The 27,534-nt window shown below is 39.5% G+C and overlaps 1 protein-coding gene across 2 annotated transcripts in view; it reads left to right on the top strand.

Moving 5' to 3' along the window:
• The window catches only part of SLIT3 (slit guidance ligand 3), a 1,020,157-nt gene that overhangs the window by 620,004 nt on the left and 372,619 nt on the right, over nt 1–27,534 (top strand). The window contains exon 6 of one of the 2 annotated variants that reach the window (XM_069763866.1): nt 16,604–16,675. The exons of the other annotated variant lie outside the window; for it this stretch is intronic. Coding sequence (XP_069619967.1) covers nt 16,604–16,675 — 72 coding nt within the window. The remainder of the gene's footprint in view (nt 1–16,603; nt 16,676–27,534) is intronic. 2 annotated transcript variants of the gene reach the window in all.

Raw genomic sequence — 27,534 nt, 5'->3', positions numbered from 1 at the left:
GTACCGAAGGATGAACCAGACTTGTACAAGTCCCCAATTATCTTCCTGATATCTTGCCTGATTCCTTGACACTTTCCCATGATGCTACACAAAGAAGCAGTGTGTTTCAGGTGTGCATTAAAATACATGCACGGGTTTGCCTCTAATTAACTCAGATGTTGCCAAAAAAACAGAAGCTTCCAACCACATGACATCATCATATGGGCAGTCCAGAATCTTTTATATAGTGCATGTAAACTTCTATTTTCAACTGTATGTGAGGAATTATTTTTTGCGAATTAAGACAAAATTTTGATTGATACCATTTTGGGATTAGTTATGACATTTTGATTGCTGCTTACAGCAATTTTTGCGATTCACAATTTTGGCATTTCTTAATTGTTTCCTTTTAGCAGTAATTAACCAATTGGGTTTAATTAATTTTATATTTTGATAAATCTGACTTTTATTCACACATATGTATTACTTTTTATTTTTTGGGAACTTTTATTTTTTCTAATTTTTTTTTAAACGTACCATAGATATTAAGGGGGCTTAAACAAATAAACCTGATGATGCTGATGTAGTTACTTTGAAAATGTAAAGATCTATATATACAGTGGGGAAAAAAATATTTTGTCAGCCACCAATTGTGTAAGTTCTCCCAATTAAAAAGATGAGAGAGGCCTGTAATTGACATCATAGGTAGACCACAACTATGAGAGTCAAAATGAGAAAACAAATCCAGAAAGTCACCTTGTCTGATTTGGCAAGATTTATTTTGCAAATTATGCTGGAAAAGAAGTATTTGGTCATTAACAAAAGTTCATCTCAATATTTTGTTATATATCCTGTCTTGGCAATGACAGCAGTCAAACATTTTCTGTAAGTCTTCACAAGGTTGGCACACACTGTTGGTGGTATGTTGGTCCATTCCTCCATTCAGATCTTCTCTAGAGCAGTGATGTTTTGGGCTTGTCATTGGGCAACATGGACTTTCAAATCCCTCCAAAGGTTTTCTATGGGGTTGAGGTCTGGAGACTGGCTAGGCCAGTCCAGGACCTTCATATGCTTTTTACAAAGCCACTCATTCATTGCCCTGGTGGTGTGCTTGGGATCATTATCATGCTGAAAGACCCATCCACGTTTCATCTTCAATGCCCTTACTGATGGGAGTAGGTTTTCACTCAAAATCTCACAATACATGGCCCCATTTATTCTTTCATGTACATGGATCAGTTGTCCTAGGTCCCTTTACAGATAAACAGCCCCAAAGCATGATGTTGCCACCCCCACGCTTTACAGTAGGTATGTTGTTCTTTGGATGCAATTCAGCATTCTGTCTCCTCCAAACACAACAAGTTTTGTTTCTACCAAACAGTTCTACTTTGGTTTCATCAGACCATATGACATTCTCCCAATACTATTCTGGATAAGCCAAATGTTCTCTAACAAACTTCAGATGCCCCAGACATGTACTTGCTTAAGTAGGGGGACACATCTGGCACTGCAGGATCTGAGTCCCTGGCAGTGTAGTGTGTTACTGATAGTAGCCTTTGTTACGGTGGTCCCAGCTCTATGCAGATCATTCACTAGGTCCCCCGTGTGGTTCTAGGACTTTTGCTTACCATTCTTGTGATCATTTTGACCCCACAGGGTGAGATCTTGCCAGATCGAGGGAGATTATCAGAGGTCTTGTAGGTCTTCCATTTTCATATTATTGCTCCCACATTTGATTCACACCAAGCTGCTTTCCTAATGCAGATTCAGTCTTACCATTCTGGTGCAGGGCAATTTTGTTTCTGGTGTCCGTCGACAGCTTTTTGGTCTTCACCATAGTAGGGTTTGGAGTGTGACTGTTTGAGGTTGTGGAGAGGTCTCTTTTATACTGATAATAAGTTGAAACAAGTGCCATTTCTACAGGTAACGAGTGGAGGACAGAGAAAGCTCTTAAAGAAGAAGTTACAGGTCTGTGAGAGCCAGAAATCTTGCATGTTTTTAGGTGACCAAATACTTATTTTCCACCATAATTTGCAAAATAAATCTTGCCAAATCAGACAAGGTGATTTTCTGGATTTGTTTTCTCATTTTGACTCTCATAGTTGTGGTCTACCTATAATAATAATAATCTTTTTTTTTAAATATATGTATGTATATATATATATATATATATATATATATATATATATATATATATATATACAGTACAGACCAAAAGTTTGGACACACCTTCTCATTTAAAGATTTTTCTGTATTTTCATGACTATATAAATTGTACATTCACACTGAAGGCATCAAAACTATGAATTAACTCATATGGAATTATATACTTAACGAAAAAGTGTGAAACAACTGAAATTATGTCTTATATTCTAGGTTCTTCAAAGTAGCCACCTGTTGCTTTGATGACTGCTTTGCACACTCTTGGCATTCTCTTGATGAGCTTCAAGAGGTAGTCACTGAGAATGGTCTTCCAACAATCTTGAAGGAGTTCCCAGAGATGCTTAGCACTTGTTGGGCCTTTTACCTTTACTATGCGGTCCAGCTCACCCCAAACCATCTTGATTGGGTTCAGGTCTGGTGACTGTGGAGGCCAGGTCATCTGGCATAGCACCCCATCACTCTCCTTCTTGGTCAAATAGCCCTTAAACAGCCTGGATGTGTGTTTGGAGTCATTGTCCTATTGAAAAATAAATGATGGTCCAACTAAACGCAAACTGGATGGAATAGCATGCCGCTGCAAGATGTTGTGGCAGCCATGCTGGTTGAGTATGCCTTCAATTTTGAATAAATCCCCAACCGTGTATCCAGCAAAGCACCCCCACACCATCACACCTCCTCTTCCATGCTTCACGGTGGGAACCAGGCATGTAGAGTCTATCCATTCATCTTTTCTGTGTCGCACAAAGACACGGTGGTTGGAACCAAAGATCTCAAATTTGGACTTATCAGACCAACAGCACAGATTTCCCAAGTCTCTTCTGCTTGATACCTTTCCTTAGCAGTGGTTTCCTAGCACAAAGTCTCCTCTTATCAGTTGTTGTAGAGATGTGTCAGCTGCTAGAATTCTGTGTGGCATTGACCTGATCTCTAATCTGTGCTGCTGTTAGCCTGTGATTTCTGAGGCTGGTGACTCGGATAAACTTATCCTCAGAAGCAGAGATGACTCTTAGTCTTCCTTTCCTGGGGCGGTCCTCATGTGAGCCAGTTTCTTTGTGGCGCTTGATGGTTTTTGCCACTGCACTTGGGGACACTTTCAAAGTTTTCCCAATTTTTTGGACTGACTGACCTTCATTTTTTTAAGTAATGATGGCCACTTGTTTTTCTTTACTTAGCTGCTTTTTCCTTGTCATAATACAAATTCTAACAGTCTATTCAGTAGGAGTATCAGCTGTGTATCCACCAGACTTCTGAACAACACAACTGATGGTCCCAACCCCATTTATAAGGCAAGAAATCCCACTTATTAAACCTGACAGGGCACACCTGTGACTTGAAAACCATTCCCGGTGACTACCTCTTGAAGGTCATCAAGAGAATTCAAAGAGTGTGCAAAGCAGTCGTCAAAGCAGAAGGTGGCTACTTTGAAGAACCTAGAATATAAGACATAATTTCAGTTGTTTCACACTTTTTCGTTAAGTATATAATTACACATGTGTTAATTCAAGGTGTGTCCAAACTTTTGGCCTGTACTGTATAATTCACATGTGTTAATTCATAGTTTTGATGCCTTCAGTGTGAATGTACAATTTTCATATTCAAGAAAATACAGAAAATTCTTTAAATGAGAAGGTGTGTCCAAACTTTTGGTCTTATATAGTGCGAACATATTCCACAGTGTGTTATGGTTTTTCACACATTATCATCGCTGTCTCTGATGGGGCTCACATTCTAAATCAGTATGTCTTTGGAATGTGGGAGGAAGCAGGAGTACCCGGAGGAAACCCAAGCAAACACGGGGAGAACATACGAACAAACTTCTTGCAGATGTTGTCCTTGGTGGGAGTTGAACCCAGGACTCCAGCACTGCAATGCTGCAGTGCTAACCACTGCACCACCGTGTCAATTACAGGCTTCTCTCATCTTTTTAAGTGGGAGAACTTGCACAATTCGTGTCTGACTAAATACTTTTTTCCTCACTGCAATCGTGAAATTAAAATGAACATTTTATGAGTTGAGATATAGTTAAGTACTCATGTGTCCAATTGTATTCAATCTATGCCAACCCAGCCTGTCTGACAGGCTGTACCTGGTACTTAACAATGTAAGATCTCAGCCATAGTGGGGAGGGTAGAAATACAAAATAGAAAAACACCCCACAGAACAAACCAAAGTGGTACACGTTTGATTGATATCCACCAAAACCATAGACACCATGCATAGCAAAGGATTAATACCCTATAAGTTCCTTATATGATTGGCTACCTCACAGGGCTATCACAGGGGTTGGCACCCTAATACCGGAACACACAAATGGTGCTGCTGCTTAATACAGTCTGAAATTTGGACCTAGTGCTAGTATGGTTAAGATGTTACTACTAGTGATGAGCGAGTATACAGTACTTGTTGCTTGTTTTCCCAAGCATGCTTGGGTGGTCTCTGAGTATTTGCTAGTGCTCGGAGATTTAGTTTTCGTAGCCACAGCTGCATGATTTATGGCTGCTAGGAAGGTTGAATACATGTGAGGAATGCCTGTTTGTTAGGGAATTCTCACGTGTCCAGGCTGTCCTGCAGCCATAAATCATGCAGCTGAGGCGAGAAAACTAAATCTCCGAGCACTAACAAATACTCCGAGACCACCTGAGCGTGCTCGGGAAAACCTGAGCAAGGAGTATATTCGCACATCACTGGTTACCACATACTAACCAATGTGTCCAGCAATTAAACCAGAGTAGTCAATTCAAGTAAATGGAATAGAGGTCATAAATCAGAGATTGGGGTTTGGACAATTGTGTGTGTATACTCAGCAGCCAGTCTTGGACATCTTATTAAAAAAATAATTAAAAAATTGGACATATAAAAATTAACCAAAATCACTGATTGATATTCACCAGAAGCTAAACATGTACACTCTGTATCATTGAGGATGAGTACCCTATGAGTCCCTTATCTGATCAGCTGCTGGTCCGTAGGAGTTGGTACTCTACGCAAATCATGCAATTGGTGGTTCTTTAGGCGATCTTGGAATGAAGGACATACTGCCATAAAGATAAATTGCAGTGGATGTAAGTATTGTGCTGAAGGATTAGACAACAATTCTGACATGGACTTTCAAAGTAAGCACACTATCATAATCATCATATAAAAAGCATATTTTTCCTTAGCTATACAAATGTGACAATTACTATTAGAAAAAAGTCAGAAACACTACACATTTACTAATACCAGTGCTTTATAATTTGGCCTCAATTAATGGAGCACTGGAGTGTAACGCTCCAAATTTATTATTAGGCTTTTTTTTCCGGATTTTTCACGTTTTTTTCAAGTTTTTTCACTATAAAAACATGATAAAACCATGAAAAAAACGCATCCATTAAGCATCCTATTAATATAATTCAATCCATAATTTTTGTGCACATGTTTTTCAAGGAAAAAATGCATCGCAGTAAAAAACGCAGCATGTTCATTAATTTTGCAGATTATTTGTGGATTTCCTGCTATTTAATGCATTGGGAAGCTCTGGAAAAAAACAAAAAAAATCCACACAAAAAACTCACAAAAACGGCCAAAAAATGTGAAAAAGCGCATGCGGATTTCCTGCAGAAAAAGTCCGGTTTTGTTCAGGAAATTTCTGCAAAGAATCCTGACGTGCACATAGCCTAATAGTTCTGCTTCTTCTTGGGACACATATGCACCACAAACTACAGTTGGAGTATTTTCAGCTGGAATAAATTGGTCAGTCTCTCCTTCTGTACAAAAGTATCCAGAGAAAAATAAGTAGTACTTTTTTCAAGTTTTTCATTTTAATGCAATAATTATGAAACATGGCTCTTCACGGCAGCCTCCATCCTTCCCCACTCTAAGGCCATGTTCGCACATTCAGTATTAAAGATCAAAATAAAATTGAAAATTAACGTTCCCCGATATTGAAAAATATAGTACATTGAATAGCTCGTAACCAGTGACCCTCAGTCAGCTGGTAACCCACTGGAAGAGAGTACAGAAGTTCTTGAACATTAATTTCCCAGTTGAGAATGGCTGCATGTACACAGTTTTTCTCCTTTTAATCAATTGAGACAAACAGGAATAGCTAAGCGTAAGAATGTTCTCTGCATCAGTAAGCGCTCCAATGGTTAGATCTCATCACGCGTGTTTGGCTTGTACATATGAGCTGACAGATTTTTGATCTCTTTATATTGGGAAAATCCCATTGCATTCAAGATCAAAAGTATTACCATAGTTTGTGTCTGTGGATAAAAAACAGCATGTCTTTGTAGGACTCTATCATGCAACGCACGTTATTCTTGAATTAAAGGAGCATGTTCCTTTAGTAGGATATGATCATGAAACCAAGAGCAGCAGCATTGATCACTCATAGCTCATACTACTCATCTCCCCTCTGTAGCGTGAGCTGGAACAAGAATGGCCTGACATACTACTATGGGAAGATTGTAACCCCTTTAATCATTTCATTTTATTTGTGTGATGAACAATTACATGTGAAAAACAATCATGTAACATAGCATTTTTTTTTAAAAACCTGTCACAATCCATTTTTGGATTTGTGGCAGCTCTGGTTCTACTATGTTTTAAATGTAGCTTTTTCCTTTCAGAACCAGCCGGGGTTAATGTCAGTTTCCCTTTCTGGAAGCCTGCAGCTACTGGAGAGTGGCAAGGTCAGCTGATGTGGGGGGTGACCACTCCCACCATGCTTTAAATGGTCACCTGATGCATCAGCTGACTGTTGGTGATACAATTATTCGATGGAGACCAGTCTTGCAGTTGCAGCTCTCTGGTGTCAGCGTGTATCATCTATTTCTGCAGTTTGGAGTCCTGTTTCTGTGTCCTCTGCTGTGAAGAGCTTGGCAGCAGAGGCTGGAGCTAAGTTTTGTTTTTACCTCATCTGTCTCGTAATTGTCACTACCCCCTGTGTTGTACCATTTGCAGTGGTGAGGCTAGTGCCCTTGCAGACCAGTGCACTAGCCACTGCAGTGTTAGGTGACAGCGAGGGACGAGGTTCCTAATGGCAGTGGGGGAAAGGACCCACTTAGGATGTTAGGGGAGTGCAGGGTCAGGCTAAGGTTTGAACAGGTGGTGACCATCCCCCTTTACCTATCGGTAGGGCCTTACTCTCCCCATTTCCATCCCATTATGTGTGTGTTTTGCTGACTGCTGACCGACATCTGGTGGGATTGTGACAGTGCCCCTTGATTGCTCTTTGTAGCCATTCTTCCCTTAACGCCTTCAAGACCCAGCCTATTTTGACCTTAAAGACCTTGCCGTTTTTTGCAATTCTGACCAGTGTCCCTTTATGAGGTAATAACTCAGGAACGCTTCAACGGATCCTAGCGGTTCTGAGATTGTTTTTTCGTGACATATTGGGCTTCATGTTAGTGGTAAATTTAGGTCAATAAATTCTGCATTTATTTGTGATAAACACGGAAATTTGGCGAAAATTTTGAAAATTTCGCAATTTTCACATTTTGAATTTTTATTCTGTTAAACCAGAGAGATATGTGACACAAAATAGTTAATAAATAACATTTCCCACATGTTTACTTTACATCAGCACAATTTTGGAAACAAAATTTTTTTTTGTTAGGAAGTTATAAGGGTTAAAATTTGACCAGCGATTTGTCATTTTTACAACGAAATTTACAAAACCATTTTTTTTAGGGACCACCTCACATTTGAAGTCAGTTTGAGGGGTCTATATGGCTGAAAATACCCAAAAGTGACACCATTCTAAAAACTGCACCCCTCAAGGTACTCAAAACCACATTCAAGAAGTTTATTAACCCTTCAGGTGCTTCACAGCAGCAGAAGCAACATGGAAGGAAAAAATGAACATTTAACTTTTTAGTCACAAAAATTATCTTTTAGCAACAATTTTTGTATTTTCCCAATGGTAAAAGGAGAAACTGAACCACGAAAGTTGTTGTCCAATTTGTCCTGAGTACGCTGATACCTCATATGTGGGGGTAAACCACTGTTTGGGCGCACGGCAGGGCTTGGAAGGGAAGGAGCGCCATTTGACTTTTTGAATCAAAAATTGGCTCCACTCTTTAGCGGACACCATGTCACGTTTGGAGAGCCCCCGTGTGCCTAAAAATTGGAGCTCCCCCACAAATGAGCCCATTTTGGAAACTAGACGCCCCAAGGAACTTATCTAGATGCATAGTGAGCACTTTGAACCCCCAGGTGCTTCACAAATTGATCCGTAAAAATGAAAAAGTACTTTTTTTTCACAAAAAAATTCTTTTAGCCTCAATTTTTTCATTTTCACATGGGCAACAGGATAAAATGGATCCTAAAATGTGTTGGGCAATTTCTCCTGAGTACACCAATACCTCACATGTGGGGGTAAACCACTGTTTGGGCACATGGTAAGGCTCGGAAGGGAAGGAGCGCCATTTGACTTTTTGAATGAAAAATTATTTCCATAGTTAGCGGACACCATGTCGCGTTTGGATAGCTCCTGTGTGCCTAAACATTGGCGCTCCCCCACAAGTGACCCCATTTTGGAAACTAGACCCCCCAAGGAACTTATTTAGATGCCTAGTGAGCACTTTAAACCCTCAGGTGCTTCACAAATTGATCTGTAAAAATGAAAAAGTACTTTTTTTTCACAAAAAAATTATTTTCGCCTCAATTTTTTCATTTTCACATGGGCAGTAGGATAAAATGGATCATAAAATTTATTGGGCAATTTCTCCCGAGTACGCCGATACCTCATATGTGGGGGTAAACCACTGTTTGGGCACACGGCAGGGCTCGGAAGGGAAGGCGCGCCATTTGACTTTTTGAATGGAAAATTAGCTCCAATTGTTAGCGGACACCATGTCGCGTTTGGAGAGCCCCCTGTGTGCCTAAACATTGGAGCTCCCCCACAAGTGACCCCATTTTGGAAACTAGACCCCCAAGGAACTTATCTAGATGCATATTGAGCACTTTAAACCCCCAGGTGCTTCACAGAAGTTTATAACGCAGAGCCATGAAAATAAAAAATAATTTTTCTTTCCTCAAAAATGATTTTTTAGCCTGGAATTTCCTATTTTGCCAAGGATAATGGGAGAAATTGGACCCCAAATATTGTTGTCCAGTTTGTCCTGAGTACGCTGATACCCCATATGTGGGGGTAAACCACTGTTTGGGCGCACGGCAGGGCTCGGAAGGGATGGCACGCCATTTGGCTTTTTAAATGGAAAATTAGCTCCAATCATTAGCGGACACCATGTCACGTTTGGAGAGCCCCTGTGTGCTTAAACATTGGAGATCCCCCAGAAATGACACCATTTTGGAAACTAGACCCCCAAAGGAACTAATCTAGATGTGTGGTGAGGACTTTGAACCCCCAAGTGCTTCACAGAAGTTTATAACGCAGAGCCATGAAAATAAAAAAAAAAATTATTTTCTCAAAAATGATCTTTTAGCCTGCAATTTTTTATTTTCCCAAGGGTAACAGGAGAAATTTGACCCCAAAAGTTGTTGTCCAGTTTCTCCTGAGTACGCTGATACCCCATATGTGGGGGTAAATCACTGTTTGGGCACATGCCGGGGCTCGGAAGTGAAGTAGTGACGTTTTGAAATGCAGACTTTGATGGAATGCTCTGTGGGCGTCACGTTGCGTTTGCAGAGCCCCTGATGTGGCTTAACAGTAGAAACCCCCCACAAGTGACCCCATTTTGGAAACTAGACCCCCAAAGGAACTTATCTAGATGTGTGGTGAGCACTTTAAACCCCCAAGTGCTTCATAGAAGTTTATAATGCAGAGCCGTGAAAATAATAAATACGTTTTCTTTCCTCAAAAATAATTATTTAGCCCAGAATTTTTTAATTTTCCCAAGGGTAACAGGAGAAATTTGACCCCAAAAGTTGTTGTCCAGTTTCTCCTGAGTACGGTGATACCCCATATGTGGGGGTAAACTACTGTTTGGGCACATGCCGGGGCTTGGAATTGAAGTAGTGACGTTTTGAAATGCAGACTTTGATGGAATGCTCTGCGGGCGTCACGTTGCGTTTGCAGAGCCCCTGATGTGCCTAAACAGTAGAAACCCCCCACAAGTGACCCCATTTTGGAAACTAGACCCTGAAAGGAACTTATCTAGATGTGTGGTGAGCACTTTGAACCCCCAAGTGCTTCATAGAAGTTTATAATGCAGAGCCATGAAAATAATAAATACGTTTTCTTTCCTCAAAAATAATTATTTAGCCCAGAATTTTTTATTTTCCCAAGGGTTACAGGAGAAATTGGACCCCAAAAGTTGTTGTCCAGTTTCTCCTGAGTACGCTGATACCCCATATGTGGGGGTAAACCACTGTTTGGGCACACGTCGGGGCTCAGAAGGGAAGTAGTGACTTTTGAAATGCAGACTTTGATGGAATGGTCTGCGGGTGTCACGTTGCGTTTGCAGAGCCCCTGGTGTGCCTAAACAGTAGAGACCCCCCACAAGTGACCCCATTTTAGAAACTAGACCCCCCAAGGAACTTATCTAGATATGTGGTGAGCACTTTGAACCCCCAAGTGCTTCACAGACGTTTACAACGCAGAGCCGTGAAAATAAAAAATCATTTTTCTTTCCTCAAAAATTATGTTTTAGCAAGCATTTTTTTAGATTCACAAGGGTAACAGGAGAAATTGGACCCCAGTAATTGTTGCGCAGTTTGTCCTGAGTATGCTGGTACCCCATATGTGGGGGTAAACCACTGTTTGGGCACACGTCAGGGCTCGGAAGTGAGGGAGCACCATTTGACTTTTTGAATACGAGATTGGCTGGAATCAATGGTGGCGCCATGTTGCGTTTGGAGACCCCTGATGTGCCTAAACAGTGGTAACCCCTCAATTCTAACTCCAACACTAACCCCAACACACCCCTAACCCTAATCCCAACTGTAGCCATAACCCTAATCACAACACTAACCCCAACACACCCCTAACCCTAATCCCAACTGTAGCCATAATCCTAATCACAACCCTAACCCCAACACACCCCTAACCACAACACTAACCCCAACACACCCCTAACCCTAACCACAACCCTAATTCCAACCCTAACCCTAAGGCTATGTGCCCACGTTGCGGATTCGTGTGAGATATTTCCGCACCATTTTTGAAAAATCGGCGGGTAAAAGGCACTGTGTTTTACCTGCGGATTTTCCGCGGATTTCCAGTGTTTTTTGTGCGGATTTCACCTGCGGATTCCTATTGAGGAACAGGTGTAAAACGCTGCGGAATCCGCACAAAGAATTGACATGCTGCGGAAAATACAACGCAGCGTTCCCGCGCGGTATTTTCCGCACCATGGGCACAGCGGATTTGGTTTTTCATATGTTTACATGGTACTGTAAACCTGATGGAACACTGCTGCGGATCCGCAGCCAAATCCGCACCGTGTGCACATAGCCTAATTCTAAAGGTATGTGCACACGCTGCGGATCCGCAGCAGTTTCCCATGAGTGTACAGTTCAATGTAAACCTATGGGAAACAAAAATCGCTGTACACATGCTGCGGAAAAACTGCACGGAAACGCAGCGGTTTACATTCCGCAGCATGTCACTTCTTTGTGCGGATTCCACAGCGGTTTTACAACTGCTCCAATAGAAAATCGCAATTGTAAAACCGCAGTGAAATGCGCAGAAAAAAACGCGGTAAATCCGCCATAAATCCGCAGCGGTTTAGCACTGCGGATTTATCAAATCCGCAGCGGAAAAATCCGCAGAGGACCAGAATACGTGTGCACATTCCTAACCCTAACCCTAGCCCTAACCCTACCCCTAACCCTAACCCTACCCCTAACCCTACCCCTAACCCTAACCCTACCCCTAACCCTAACCCTACCCCTACCCCTAGCCCTAACCCTAACCCTAACCCTACCCCTAACCCTACCCCTAACCCTAACCCTATTCTAACATTAGTGGAAAAAAAAAAAATTTCTTTATTTTTTTATTGTCCCTACCTATGGGGGTGACAAAGGGGGGGGGTCATTTATTATTTTTTTTATTTTGATCACTGAGATAGATTATATCTCAGTGATCAAAATGCACTTTGGAACGAATCTGCCGGCCGGCAGATTCGGCGGGCGCACTGCGCATGCGCCCGCCATTTTGGAAGATGGCGGCGCCCGGGAGAAGACGGACGGGACCACGGCTGGATCGGTAAGTATGATAGGGTGGGGGGGATCGGAGCACGGGGGGGGGAATCGGAGCGCGGGAGGGGTGGAACGGAGCGCGGGGGGCGTGGAACGGAGCACGGGGGGGCTGGAATGGAGCACGGGGGGGTGGAACGGAGCACGGGGGGGTGGATCGGAGTGCAGGGGGGGTGATTGGAGCACGGGGGGGTGATTGGAGCACGGGGGGAGCGGACACGAGCACGGGGGGGAGCGGAGCACTGGACGGAGGGGAGCCGGAGCAGTGTACCGGCCAGATCGGGGGGGTGGGGGGGCGATCGGAGGGGTGGGGTGGGGGCACACTAGTATTTCCAGCCATGGCCGATGATATTTCAGCATCGGCCATGGCTGGATTGTAATATTTCACCCGTTATAATGGGTGAAATATTACAAATCGCTCTGATTGGCAGTTTCACTTTCAACAGCCAATCAGAGCGATCGTAGCCACGAGGGGGTGAAGCCACCCCCCCTGGGCTAAACTACCACTCCCCCTGTCCCTGCAGATCGGGTGAAATGGGAGTTAACCCTTTCACCCGATCTGCAGGGACGCGATCTTTCCATGACGCCGCATAGGCGTCATGGGTCGGAATGGCACCGACTTTCATGACGCCTACGTGGCGTCAAAGGTCGGGAAGGGGTTAAAAAAATTCCTATAATTATTTCTCTTTTCATGTTTATTAGTAGTGATGAAATGTTCATGAAGGCAACTTACACTCTTCCCAAGGCTTATATTCTAGATTTCATTACATATCATAGCCAACCTGATATTTGTCTCTGTGTAGCACATTTGTACCCATCTCTGTTTGAAAATAATGATAATAGTAATAATATTAATAATGTGACTTTTGGAATAGTATGCAGATTCGTTCTTGCTATAAAGATGACGTTATCATATTTTCCCCATTCAGAAGCAGGTGCATCCTTTGCTAAGTAGCTTGCTTCAGAGGAATCAGATTTAAAAGAACTATTGGTACAGCTGATGTCAAGTCAAATGTCAGAGCGCACTGAAAAGGACAAAGAGAAGGCTCGCTTAAGAGAATTAGAGGGCAATGTGAATTATTTTAATTTGTTTAAGTAAGAATAACTGAAAGACAAAAAGGGGTTTTTATAACTTAAAGAAACAAAGAGAGATGCAAGGTCGGATTTATTTGGTTTTACATGTGATTGTGAATTGTACAAATAGACTTAGTAAAGGGGTTAAAACCTTTTCATAATGTTTAACAGTGCTTAAGTGCCACATAGGTAATAAAGAAAAATATTTGATTCAAGAGTCATCAGTGGTTGATACCTTTTAATGGCTAACTGAAAAGATGGTAACAAATTGCAAGCTTTCGAGACTACGCAGGTTATGCCTGATGAAGAGACCTGAGTAGTCTTGAAAGCTTGCAATTTGTTACCATCTTTTTCAGTTAGCCATTAAAAGGCTAACTACTGGCTAACCCTTTACATACTGTAGGTAATATATATCTGGCTGCTCCAGTTTCAATATTCTTTCATGACCTTACTGCCCTATTGCTGCCTTATTTCTGAGATAAAGAGTAGTTTAATCATTGCAGTCCTGTAAAGGAATCGGATATTTTAGGCAGCAAGTAAAAAATTGTTAAAGCTGATGTGTTAGAAGCAGGAGAAATATATGTAAGGATGTGAGTGATTTTGAAACAGGTGAAATTATAATGGATGCACTGCGGCAGCAACCCAATGGCTTTATACTCTCAAGATAACAGCAGAGAAGACCCTGGTGGACCTATCTAGGCTTGTACAAGATCGATCTTCCTACAGATCATTTATCCATAAATTTGCCATGGCTCAAGATCGAGCTTCAGGCAGTTAAACAAACAAAAAGAACACTAGGTCAGAGTATCTCCAAAACTGTGAGTTGTTTGCGGTGTCCCTGGTATGCACTGGTACTTTTCAAAAGTCATGTACTTTATCTTTGTCAACAAATATTGTGCAGTATAAACGTAGTACTGCACAAAAGATTATCATTCTCAGCAGTATATCGTCCTATTGTCGTGAACAGAACTCTCACTGCCAAGAATAATGGCAGTCTATGCTAACATTATACTACTGGTTGTTCAGTGTGTATTTTAAGCGGTGTCAGCCTGTGTAAACAGGCTAATGAAGACCGCCAACTGGTAACATGTTTACTGTTTGGTGGTCGTTTATTATGCTGTTTACACAGGCTGACCACGCTTAAGATGCATATCTCACAGTCTAAATGTATACTTGTGTGCCCAAGTGTAAAAGACTTAAGCAATCCTGTAATTTGTAAGTTATAATGTTAAGGTACCTTCACACTGAGCAACTTTACAACGAGAACAACAACAATCTGTGACGATGCAGCGTCCTGGATAGCGATCTCGTTGTGTTTGACATGCAGCAGCTAGAAGTCCAGAACTTTATTTGGTCGTCAGGTCGGCGTAATTTGTCATGTTTGACAGCAAAAGCAATGATGCCTGCAATGTTTTAACATGGAGCTAACAACCGGCGAGAACGATAAGTACGTCACTGGATCGCTCCTGCATCGTTCTGGTGTTGCCATGTTTGACGTCTCCTAGCGACCTAAACAGCGACGCTGCAGCGATCGGCTCATTGTCTATATCTCTGCAGCGTCGCTTAGTGTAATGGTACCTTTATTCCTGTTTTTAAAATCTCTACTTACTCAACTTTTTTTTCAATGCCGATTCAGTCAACTGCTTTCTTTTGCGACTCTCCAATACATAAGAACGCTCAACTTCCCTGGATTGGGAAGAAGGGTGAAAGTGATGTCCGATGCCTACTATATTTATATTCTGGGGGAACGTTTGAATTGTTTGAAATCATTTGCTTGATTTTTTTTCTACGTCTTTCCTAGACAGATCTTACTGGGGGAGACTTGTGCGGCCTCCATTTACATTTGATTGTTGCTTGGTCCAGCCTAAAGCAGTAACTGTGACTGACTTTAATGTGTATAAATGAACAATATCTGAGTAGGGAAAGCTGAAAAGATTATTTCAACAAGAAATTGATTAGGGCAAAAAGTTTAGTTTGTTCTTCCTAATTATAATATTACTTTTGCTTGGCTCTCATTAATCTCAATATAATGGGACTGGACATGAAAGCAAGAAATGGGAAACAACCTTGTTCTTGGTGGAGGGTCTATAAAGGTACTGCTTATCTAAATTCACAATGGATATAATTTACATTGAATAAAAATAATACAAAAGCTTAGCTGATGTGAAACTTATTGTAAAAGTTGCATTGATGATATAAATAGTTAATAATGTGAATTTTATAATATTATACCGTGAAGTACAGCACTTAAATAGGATGTAGACACATTTCCATATACTATTCTCTGTTACCATGCCTCTTACTCTGTACACAAAATATATACTTCGTTTTTGTTGCCAATTTGGAAATGAGGTTGTTTGAGCAATACAGTAAATCTGTGATTCTAAGTCTACTAACAGTACAGGTTGCTTGCAGCATATACATCTGGAGCGTTTTCATTAATGTAAGTGCTTAGTGGCATTTAGGCATTTGGATAGAGCACACAATATCCCGGCGAAGCTGCTTTAGGAAGGAAATAACTTTTAATTTTTGCTTTTCTATTTGTGTCTCCATAATGGAGAGCCTGTTGCAGCGGTCAATGCTGCTTAACCCAAATCCACTTCAAAATATTTTATTCAATGATGACTGAAAAGAAAGGAGTCCCCAGATGGGAGTGATAACAATCCACAGAGGCTCTGGACCACCACAGACATGTGGTGCTTAGAATAATAAAAGACTATAAAATGAGATTAGTGGGTTTGTCTAATTCGGTATTTGTCTATTCCCCAGACACCAGTGCAGCCCTTGTGCAGATAAAGGCAAAAATTTACTACTATGTCAGGACAGAGGACTGCAACTTCCAGTAAAGAGGGGGGAGTGGATAATTGTGGGAGGTCGCTGAGGGCATCTGAGTGACCTCACATAATTTACGGGCCTTTAGCTTAATGAAATTGTTGCAGTGACATGATGGTAAAAGCCTGTAATGGATTGGATGCCATAATGTAATGAAATTACTCCCTTCTGCCTTTAAAAATGTTCAATTAATATTTACTGAGACCTGACAGACTTCAGTGTGTTTGCAGCTCTCTCAGACAGCCCGTAACAACAGAGAGAGCAGCACTCTACACAAGTCTCCTCCTGGGTGACGAGCATAGACTGCAAAGGGGGTGGAGGGACACCTTAGTGACAAGAAAGCCTGGACCCTGGTTCTCTAAAGCAGCTTTGTGACCCAGCCATCCTTTTGACTTTTCCTTCCTTTCTACAGGCAACTGGACAACAACCAGATTAGCTGCATTGAAGATGGAGTCTTTCGAGCTCTGCGTGACTTGGAGATTCTGTGAGTTGACTTCTTGTGATTTCTTGTCTTGTCTCTATGTACGTGTGTTCACATCCTTTCATGCTGCAGTGCTAAGAGAGGGAGAAAGAGACAGAGAAACCTGCCTGTTCCTCATTGCTGTTCATGTTCCCTGCTGAAAGTGTTTCAACCAGTGCAAGTGAATTTTCTCACCTCCCACAGAGTAGGGTTACTACTAATTACGCCACGGTAGAATATTGCTCTTCAGATCCTCTCAGTGAGCCTTTACGGTATCGTAATGAGGCTTCAATGATGTCTTTGAGCAGCACATGTAATGCAGATGACCTGTACTTGGGTCCATTAATGAGTTAATAGCTTCATCACAGACAATAGTTGTCACACAGAGCAGCACATGGGAGATCTCCCAGTCTGAGGTTTTTCCACAATGCCAGTGTTCTTCTCTCAGATCAGTGCCACACATACTAGCTTGTATGCATTCTCGCCAGAATCCCCTTTCCCACCATGCCCAGGGAATGAATTAATCCTGTATATGAAATGTAAGCATTGCCATAATAAAATCCATGGCTTTCATCCTCCTTGTGACCATTCACTTGTTAGCAAAGGCCTCCATTGCCCTGTTGGAAATGATAAATGTATTCTTGATTGTGATTGCCACTGCAACTAGTTTTGCTGTATGTGGTAACAGTGAGCATGTGCAAGGTCGGAACGGGTAGAGGACTCTACAGATGGATTGGCAAGGCCTCTCATAGACACGTGAAGAGGTTACACAGAGGCCATGATGCCAAGCATGTGGCACGGTGATATACTGCCAGCGAATACTACAGCATATACACAAGCAGACATGTATATACAATTCAGTTATAAAATGCATTGTAAATTGACTGCATTGTATTTTTACTTCTGATGAAACAATCTCACTCTCAGGAAAAAATAACCTAGCCGCTTTTATTGCTAATGAATTTGATGTATATTGGCTCTAGTTTACACAGGGTTAGCATCTTTAGTGCCTACTTGCAATAATGGGATAGAAACTCCCCCAAAACAGCTTCCTTCTATAGGTTCCTATTGCCTTTAATTTGTAGTGTCAGATATTACCGAAGTAATACATTCTCTATCCTTTTAGCTTTGCATAATATACACTGTTAATAGACTGCTTTAGTACCTATTGTTAAAAACCGAATATAACGCAAGGATTTGAGTCTTCTTGAAATAAAATGCATTTTACCAGTGAAGTGTGACAGCATAATTATAATTGTAATGAGGGACATAGACATCACTGTAACAGATCAGCCTGGTTCTTATGGAGAAAAAAAAACATTAAAATAAACACGTAACAGATCCTTGTAAGTCCGAGAAAATTCAGAGCATGGTAGAGCCAATATGGTTGTATCTCCAGTATGGGCATGTGGTAAGAAACTCATCGATTCACGGTGTGGACTGATGATGGTATGTAGAAATGAAACACTTAGGTGGCGCATGTGTAATGCCCATTCAGGCTATTGCCAATAGTTTCAGGATGACAAAAAGGCTCACGGTATAATGGACATGAAAGGATATATTGACAGCCAACTGATCCTACTGAGAATCTGCAAGGAGATAGTGATATAAATAGAAGAGTAAAGATAAAGCAAAGCAATAAAATACAAAAAAATCCCAAACCAGGTAAATCCAAAATAAAACTGCCTATTTGAAAGCCATTTGTGCAGGTGACAGTCAGTTTCAGTGGCTTCTTATGGACATCTATCCTACAATAAAATGTAGGAAGTTGATTGGATGTTTTTCTTTCCTTAAATGATGATCATTGTGAGCTACATGGTAACCTACTCATAGCTCCCGATACCGGCAAAGTCCAAGAGTCCGAATATTAACATTACATGGATATGCATTACTGGAATATTTGTAATTGTTAATTTTAGATATTTCCAGTCATTTCTTCAGTTGTTAGTATAGAATAGGAATTCAGTATTATTACCAGGTACCAATCTGAGTTTCATAGTTATGTCCATTTACCTAGAGATGTTCGTGGTGTGCTCTTGTTCAAAGTTAATGTTTTTCTTTTACTATAACAAGCTCAATTATAGGCAACCTGTTACTTTATTCACACTGCCCAAACAGCTGGCAGCAGGAATCAGAGCCGGCTACACGATTTCAGACAGGTATGCTTTTCTTTAAAACGTTCCAGGGTTTCAGAGAAAACAAATTTTAAAGATCTGGCCAGGGACCCTATATAGAAATGATCTATTCCAGTGCCAACCCCAGCCGCCTTCTTCCCACATCGCTCCAGATGATTGTCAGGTGTCTCGCTAAGCACACACAATTGAGAGACCTGTCAATCAACAAAAGCGTGTGGGGAGAAGCCGTCTGGGGTTGGCGCCATACTAGTCTCCTTTCTCACTATGGTCCTTGGATGTGTAATCTGTTTTCTGTAAACTGCTGGAATTCTTCCAAGAAATGATACCTGATTGCAATCACACAGCTAGGCTCGGATTCATGCTGCCTGTGGTTTGGGCAACTTGAATTAACTGACAGGTTCCTTTTAAACATTAAAGGTTACGCCGATGAGTTCTTACTGTTACTGAATGGCATTCTGTAGTTTATTGCTGGTGAAAAAGAAAAGCTAATGTTTAGATTGCTTCAGTGTTAAGGCCCATGAGCATATTATGGTTCCATGAAGTCTCGAATTGGACGGGGCCCTAATATAGCACCTACTGACTTCTTTGGGACCCCACTGGGTCTCTGTGCCTTCACTTTTATATTGCAGCATGCATTTTGTCATTATTTGCCAGAATGTATATAAATAAAGTAAAAAATATTATGGAATGCTGTATTAGACAGCGTAATATTGAGCTATTTTCTCTTGGATCTCCTAGAGAAGAATAATTTAATAATAAGGTTTCATCTAGAGCTCCATATAATGTTATTACTGAGCCACAAAGACTGCTTGTGCCTCTGTACAGCCTCCATGTGTAGGAAGCAGAGTACATCTCTTCTGAATGTAAACCAATAATCCTATACAGATGTTACAGGACAAATGAGTTTAGTGAATGCAGAAAAGCTGGATCAGTCATGTGGACAATGTTCCTTCAATATCTCGATGTGTTGTTAGTGGTTTGCCATAAAAATGCAGTTACCACGGAGCACAAAGACGTACCAGTTTATCAGCATCTGAGCTTTGCTAAATATGAACTACTAAGCGGATATCAGGCTCTTAATATGTTACACACGATGTGTGCTTCCAGTAACACGTTGGGGTCGTACTGGAGTATGGAAGCCTAACCACTCAAGACCTATAAATGCAGATGTGCCTACACTTATCCCCCCATATCCTATAACCTCTCATGTTACACCAACAGAGATCCAGAAATCAGAGATATAAGGAGTAGTTTGGTGGGAGCTTTGTCTCTGTGCCTCCTTACCTGGGATGAACAATGTAGTTTTTCCTAAAACTAATAAAAAGCATTTTTAAGGGATCAAAAAGTTTAGTTGAGTTCTTTTTTTTTACCTCCAGGGTCAAGTGCTAGAAAAATAAAATCACTTGTGACCGTTGTGTTTTCTGCAGACCACATGCAATGTAAGAACAAATAAAGCAGTTCGGCAGGGTGCCCTACCAACCTCCAGCAGCCTGCGAGTTGGAGCAATATTGTAGAATTGAAAGGGTGGGGGATAAGGAGATGTGGGCTATGGTTTGTAACAAAACATTGCAGCCAATATACAATTTACTTCATATTTTTTTAAATCATTTTCAGTCCCTGGCATTTTATTCAAACATAGGGAAAAATTGCCTTTATGCATAAATAATGAAACGATGATTGAAAATTAAGACCTTGTTTTTCAAGTAAAAAAAATACAACCTACTCTACATTGCATGTACCTGTAAGAGCATCTACATCAACAAATATTTGAGTATTTAAATCTAAGTTTGTGCATTAGTAATAGTTATGCCAAAGAGTTCACTTGAATATGACCTATTATGCACACAGAGGAGATGATTTTGGTCTTTGCCATTATTATATTGTATCTGTAAAATTCAAGTGGATTCATCTTTGAGATTGCGTCTTCCATGTTTACTCACATTTGTAGACTGAGTATGGAAACTATATGACATTTTTATATGTCTATGTGATCTATTTTGGAACCACATGATATTAATATTACCATTGAAATATTGTTTTTAGTAATATAGATGGTAATGAAAATTGTCATTTCTTGGCCTAAAATTTCTAGTTTTCAGAGTATTAACTTTAATGGCATCTCACTGATGCTTCCTTCACTAGTTAATTGCCTGTGAGCCCTGTTTAGGTAACAAATACCATGAACTCATGGCTATCTATTTGCCGAGAAAAGATATCGGGGCCCATTCTCTGGTTCAGTTTGGGCCGTAAGAATTGAGCCTGTTCTAATCACAATTTTATGGAATGGTTAGCTGGTAGTCTGTGAAATAGTGAAAAGCACATCTTATGTTACCCTACTACTCATTGCCCAACTGCTTTCTTTTTGTAGAGGCATTTGGTGTATCAGGTTTGTTCAATAGGTGTCTTTGGAGAACAAAAAAGGGTGAGGCCGAAGACTTTACAATCCTGTCACGTATTCCGATTCTGCAGTGGGAATGATTTAATTCTGAGCATGGATACGCCAATGCGGTATTTTTGTTTTTTCTAGGAAGCCATAGCAAGTAGTCTGTCCAGATCATCTTCTCCTAAAGATGCAATGATGATGTATAACAATGAACGTCAATAAATAGAACAAAACATATTTTAGGAATTGTCCCCATTGTATTCTTATTTTCTCCCAGGGCTACCTCCTTATTTTTATCTGCTTTTGCTCTACATCTTAGCAGGCATATTAACACCTTTCTATATTAGGTTAAGCATACCCCATTTTCCATAATTGAATTATGACCTTGACTAGAAACTTTTCTCTAACGCCCTATAATGGAATCCCTATATGGCTAAGGCTTGTTTCTTTATAGGATGAGGGGCTTGTTAAATCCTAGTTACTTACTGTACATTTCAGCCTCAGAAATAATTAAGTTGTGCTGCCATGAGTCTATGTAATATGCCATGTATTACTTCCTCCTCTGTACAATTTAGAAAAACAGGGCAATGTGCCAACAGAAATAACACCATCTCTTGGGCAATTGCCTGTCCAAAAATAATTAACAGCTGTCAATTTGACGTTTCCTTCTATTTTCCAAGGTATTTTGAATTAGTGAGGTTCAAGGAGACTATTGAATTTTACAAAATAATAAACTGGGTTTTTTTGCCACAGTTAAATACCTCATAATTCATAATTGTATAGATTTTCTTTTTATTATATTTATGGAATGAATAGCTACAGAGCAATATAATGTCCTATCAATACCAGAGCATCATTTAGACGTGATGCATAGGTAAAGAAAAGGATAAATGTTCAAGTAGAAAAAAGGAATGACACTTGTTAGGCTGCAGATAATAATAATAAATATCTATACCTGACTATAGGGAAAATATCATGGCAACATTTGTTAGAGTCCTACACCTTTGTACAAACCAACATTTATTGGTACAAGACTGAGTTTCTTAGTCCTGGCTGTTGGCTCCTGGACACAGTAGCATGATTGTCTAGAACAGTATTTCCCACACTCCAGTCCTCACGGCTCCCAACAGGTCATGTTTTCAGGATTTCCATGGTGCGGCACAAGTGGAAGAATTCCTGATACTTCCATCACTTGTGCAATACTAAGGAAATCCTGAAAACATGACCTCATTGAAGTATGGGAAACACTGGTCTAGAATAACTAGAATAAATCCCCTATATAAAAATAGCGCCATGTCTAGCAATTAAAATAAACAACCCTGCTTCTATACTGCGATGTAATTATTACTCTCTAGCCATGTTAGCAGTCACGTATAATCCAGCTCATAGGGTTTTGGTATTCTGTAAGTATATTATTAGGTGTGTGTATATACAGCTCTGGCAAAAATTAAGAGACCACTGCAAAATCTTCAGTTTGTCTGATTTTTCTCTTTATAGGTAATGTTATTCAGTAAACTGTAAATTGTTCTTTTATTCTATAAACTTCTGACAACATGTTTCTGAATTTCCAAGCAATAAAACTTTGTAGTTTTTCTCTGAAAAGGAGAAATGGTCAAAATAAAAGAACAGTGCTTTCAGACCTCAAATAATGCAAAGAAAAAAATGTCATAATCACTTAGAAACAACAATACTAATGTTTTAACTCAGGAAGAGTTCAGAAATCAATATTTTGTGGAATAACCATGATTTTTAATCACAACTTTCATGCGTCTTGGCATGCTTTCCACCAGTCTTTCACACTGCTCCTGGTGCAAAAATGTAAGCAGACCTTCTTTGATGGCTTGTGACTATCCATCATCTTCTTGATTACATTCCAGAGGTTGCCAACGAGGTTCAGGTCTGGAGATTGGTCTGTTCATGACAGGGTTTTGATGTGTTGGTCTCCTAATTTTTGCCAGTGCAGTATATATATATATATATATATATATATATATATATATATATATATACTCAATATCCAAAAAAAGAGGATATTGAGAAAGGTTACAGGGAAAGGTTACTGGAGGAAATGACACTTTGCTATTGCATATGTGATAATAAGGACACCTTAATCTTGTCACTTATTTGAGGAGTGCTGTCTATATATATTTATGCACAAACACAGGCACATACTCAAACACTATAATCCCACTGTACAATACACAGCTAAATAACAGAACAAACCAAAATCCAGATCTTGCAGTTCCTACTGGCAGTTCCTTCTGACAAGGTAACTTGTACCTTAGCGTTTGTTGTGTCTTTAGGATTTCACTTTTTAAAGAAAATATTCCAGTCAAATTATGGTGAAACTCGATCTTTTATTTTCAATTTTCATATTCTGTGAGCAGAATTTGCAGTACTTCATATGGGCTAAATTTGTTTTCATTAAGGCTGTAATTTGATCAAATATACACTGCAAAGACTAGATGGTACCACTGATAAGACGCAAAGGCAGGTTAGGAAAAATAATAAAGTAATCAAAGTAACTTGACACATTTTCACAACAGCAGCAGATGGGGTCTTCCAAGGGTCAGTTTAGTTTGCTCTTCTAAACCTGTTGTGAAGAGATTCTCCCCCTTGTGTGTGGATGGCTTTGTCTCCCTTCCGACTGCAGTGCTGTCTTTGATCATTGAAATGCATGGACGTTCTAGATGATTCAGAGGACACCTTGAGTAACTGTTGTCCATGTTGGCTTCTCTATGTGGTTGGTAGACGCCCTCTTTTTGAAGTGGTTTTGCTGCATTGCAGATGTTGAACTAAAGCTATGGCCACTGGACGACTGTGTTGTGTAGAGATGGTGATCTTCAGATGAAGAAAATAAAGAATGAACTGCATGGACAAGCTTACGTTGGGTTTTATTTAATTGAATTAACAGTATAGAAGTTGTCTAACTCTTTTGTGTCATACACCATAAGAGGAAACAATACAACTAGCCTATTATTTTTTATTCTTTGTATTAAAGACGTCTTCATACAATCAAGATAATCGTATTGAGGATTTTACCTCCATGATCTAAGTCATGATATATATTCTGCATGACTTTGTCCTTATTTTGACCAGCACAAAGAACATACACAATGGTATGTCAAGTTTATCACCATCAGTTAAACATATTGAGCCTGATTCCTGATTATTCGGAATACAGCACATAAAACCCAGAATGGTAGAAATTTGCAAGAAATTGTCATAATGCAGCAGAAATACAGTCATGCGCCAACCGTATTTAAATTTGCCATCATGTGATACTCAATGGACCTATCCAGTACCAGTCTAGTAGCTAAAATAGCTCGTATTGCACCAAGATAAAAAGATCTAGTCATCACCGCAAAATAGCAGGTCTTTGAATGGGAAACTCTGGTGAGTAGAATACATGTCATTACACACGGGGACTTTTCCAAGTTCAATGTTTTGGTCATACAGACCTGTCTTCTTAATGCGCAAGTTTTTTTAGTTTTGGTAGATTGGATTCATTTTTTAGGTATACCTTTTTTTTAATGTTTTATTGAATTTTAGTAGACTAGACCATTTAATTATTCCTCTTTTATACTTGTTTGTTGAGTTTTTGTAGATATCAGTTTATTTTTAAAGCACTATTGAGTTACCATAAGAAATTATAAAATTATACAGTGACAAATTTATAGTATTTATGCAACATGAAAAGTACAGTGTACATTATCTCTATATTTTGGAGTGATTAAGCGCTCCTTCATAACAACTGATTTCAACTTTGGACATTCAAAAGAGAAAATTGTACTATACAGGAAAAATATATATTTCAAGAAATATTTTATGTATTTATGTTGCTTATCATAGAATTGATAACGTTTTTTCGGAGATCAAGCAAAATGGCTAGAAATATTTTGTTGAGAAAAATTACTTTTTTGTAGATTTAATGTATGTTGCCTAAAAAATATAATTTGAGTATTCTGAAGACAGAATGCAAGAAACTGAAATCAATGGATTTCTTTAGCTACTAAACATAACTATTCAGCGATATTGCTTTGCTGGCGATTATGTACAGTATAGGTTTTAGATTTTATGCCTTTTATTAGATAAAGGAGCTAAGGTTTACAACAAGAAGACGTAACCTTTTAGAACACCGGAATATGGTTGTAACGCAATTAACACGATAATAATGAATCGTAAGTTATGAGTTCTGCAACAGAATAAAAAAAAAACTTTGACTAGCCATCTATATCTAAAATTGATCATGTTAAATAGTGGAGATAGAAGTATAAAATATGAATAGGATAGGAACTTGGCTTCATTTTCAAACAAGATTCTAGGAATGTATTTTATTAAAATCTATAGTGATGTGTAGAAAAGTCCTAGAGAGTCTACTGACCTAGGTTTTACATTAGTATTAGTCCTAGAGAGTCTACTGACCTAGGTTTTACATTAGTATTAGTGCTAGATAGTCTACTGACTTAGGTTTTGCATTAGTATTAGTCCTAGAGAGTCTACTGACCTAGGTATTACATTAGTATTAGTCCTAGAGAGTCTACTGACCTAGGTTTTGCATTAGTATTAGTCCTAGAGAGTCTACTGACCTAGGTTTTACATTAGTATTAGTGCTAGATAGTCTACTGACCTAGGTATTAGATTAGTATTAGTTCGGAGAGTGTAGTGAGCTAGGTTTTGCATTAGTATTAGTCTGAGAGAGTCTACTGACCTAGGTTTTACATTAGTATTAGTGCTAGATAGTCTACTGACCTAGGTATTAGATTAGTATTAGTTCTGGAGAGTGTAGTGTCCTAGGTTTTACATTAGTATTAGTCCTAGAGAGTCTACTGACCTAGGTATTAGATTAGTATTAGTTCTGGAGAGTGTAGTGACCTAGGTTTTGCATTAGTATTAGTCCGAGAGAGTCTACTGACCTAGGTATTAGATTAGTATTAGTTCTGGAGAGTGTAGTGACCTAGGTTTTGCATTAGTATTAGTCCGAGAGAGTCTACTGACCTAGGTTTTACATTAGTATTAGTGCTAGATAGTCTACTGACCTAGGTATTAGATTAGTATTAGTTCTGGAGAGTGTAGTGACCTAGGTTTTACATTAGTATTAGTGCTAGATAGTCTACTGACCTAGGTATTAGATTAGTATTAGTTCTGGAGAGTGTAGTGACCTAGGTTTTACATTAGTATTAGTCCGAGAGAGTCTACTGACCTAGGTATTAGATTAGTATTAGTTCTGGAGAGTGTAGTGACCTAGGTTTTACATTAGTATTAGTGCTAGATAGTCTACTGACCTAGGTATTAGATTAGTATTAGTTCTGGAGAGTGTAGTGACCTAGGTTTTGCATGTAAAGCATCTACTACAAATTTCCTTACTTTTTTGCTTTAGTTTTTTTCTCCCAAAAGGCACTAAAAATACACTATCCATATGAGTATAAAATAATACAGTACATAATTGTTTCTTAAATTAATTACTATACTGGATATATGACTTCCGTTAACCCAGATTGCAAGCTGAAGAAAGTTTGTCCTATTATTGTTTGACTCACTCAATTCCGTATAGATACAGGTATGCTTACATAGATGCCGATTCGCCAACAGCCAAAAATGCTACTTTTCTGGACTGATACTGCAATGAACACAGTAGTTATTTTTTGTGTAAAATAGAAGTGAAGCATTTGTAAGCCAATTACATTTTACTGGTCCTTTAAGCCCAGTATATTGGCATTGGTTGCTGGACCTATGTCTAATTTTAGAGACAGAATTCTATCCAGATTTCTTGGCCATTGAAGGTAGGTTATGGTAGTCAATCATCTATCTACTACTGAATACAGATTTTCCAGGTTTCGGCAAGTAGAGATTTTATATGTTCATCTATAGTGTTTGTTATTTTGTAAATTATAATAAGATGCCTTTAGTGTTGAAACCTTGAATTTTTTTATTCAGTTGTAGTTATTATTTCTCTTCTCTGCGGTACTCCTGGTGTTACATTTCTCTTTTATCTGACTCTTATTCACACATTGTGCATCTTACCATTTATTACCTCTGTACGGAGTACTGGCAACATTTTATTAATATGCATATACAGAGTGAGTGGGACAGTTCCTAATAAGACTCAACTAACCACAAATGTTATTTTGTTTCTTTTCTCGCTAGAAACATAAAGTGGTTTCCCCGATGACAAAGTTTATTTTAATCTCTCTCTCTCTCTCTATATATATATATATGAACACTTTTAGTAGTATTCTTTTCTTGCAAAATACAAATGACAGAGAATGTCCTGTCCTGTAGGTGAATGCCTTATCTGTTGAACCCCCTTTTTGGAAAAAGTGAAATAAGGTAGATCGACCCACCTCCAATCTGCCTTGTTTTAG

Source organism: Ranitomeya imitator, chromosome 4 (genome assembly GCF_032444005.1).
Source record: "Ranitomeya imitator isolate aRanImi1 chromosome 4, aRanImi1.pri, whole genome shotgun sequence".
NCBI lineage: Eukaryota > Metazoa > Chordata > Amphibia > Anura > Dendrobatidae > Ranitomeya > Ranitomeya imitator.
This window is presented reverse-complemented; position numbering and strand designations above follow the sequence as displayed.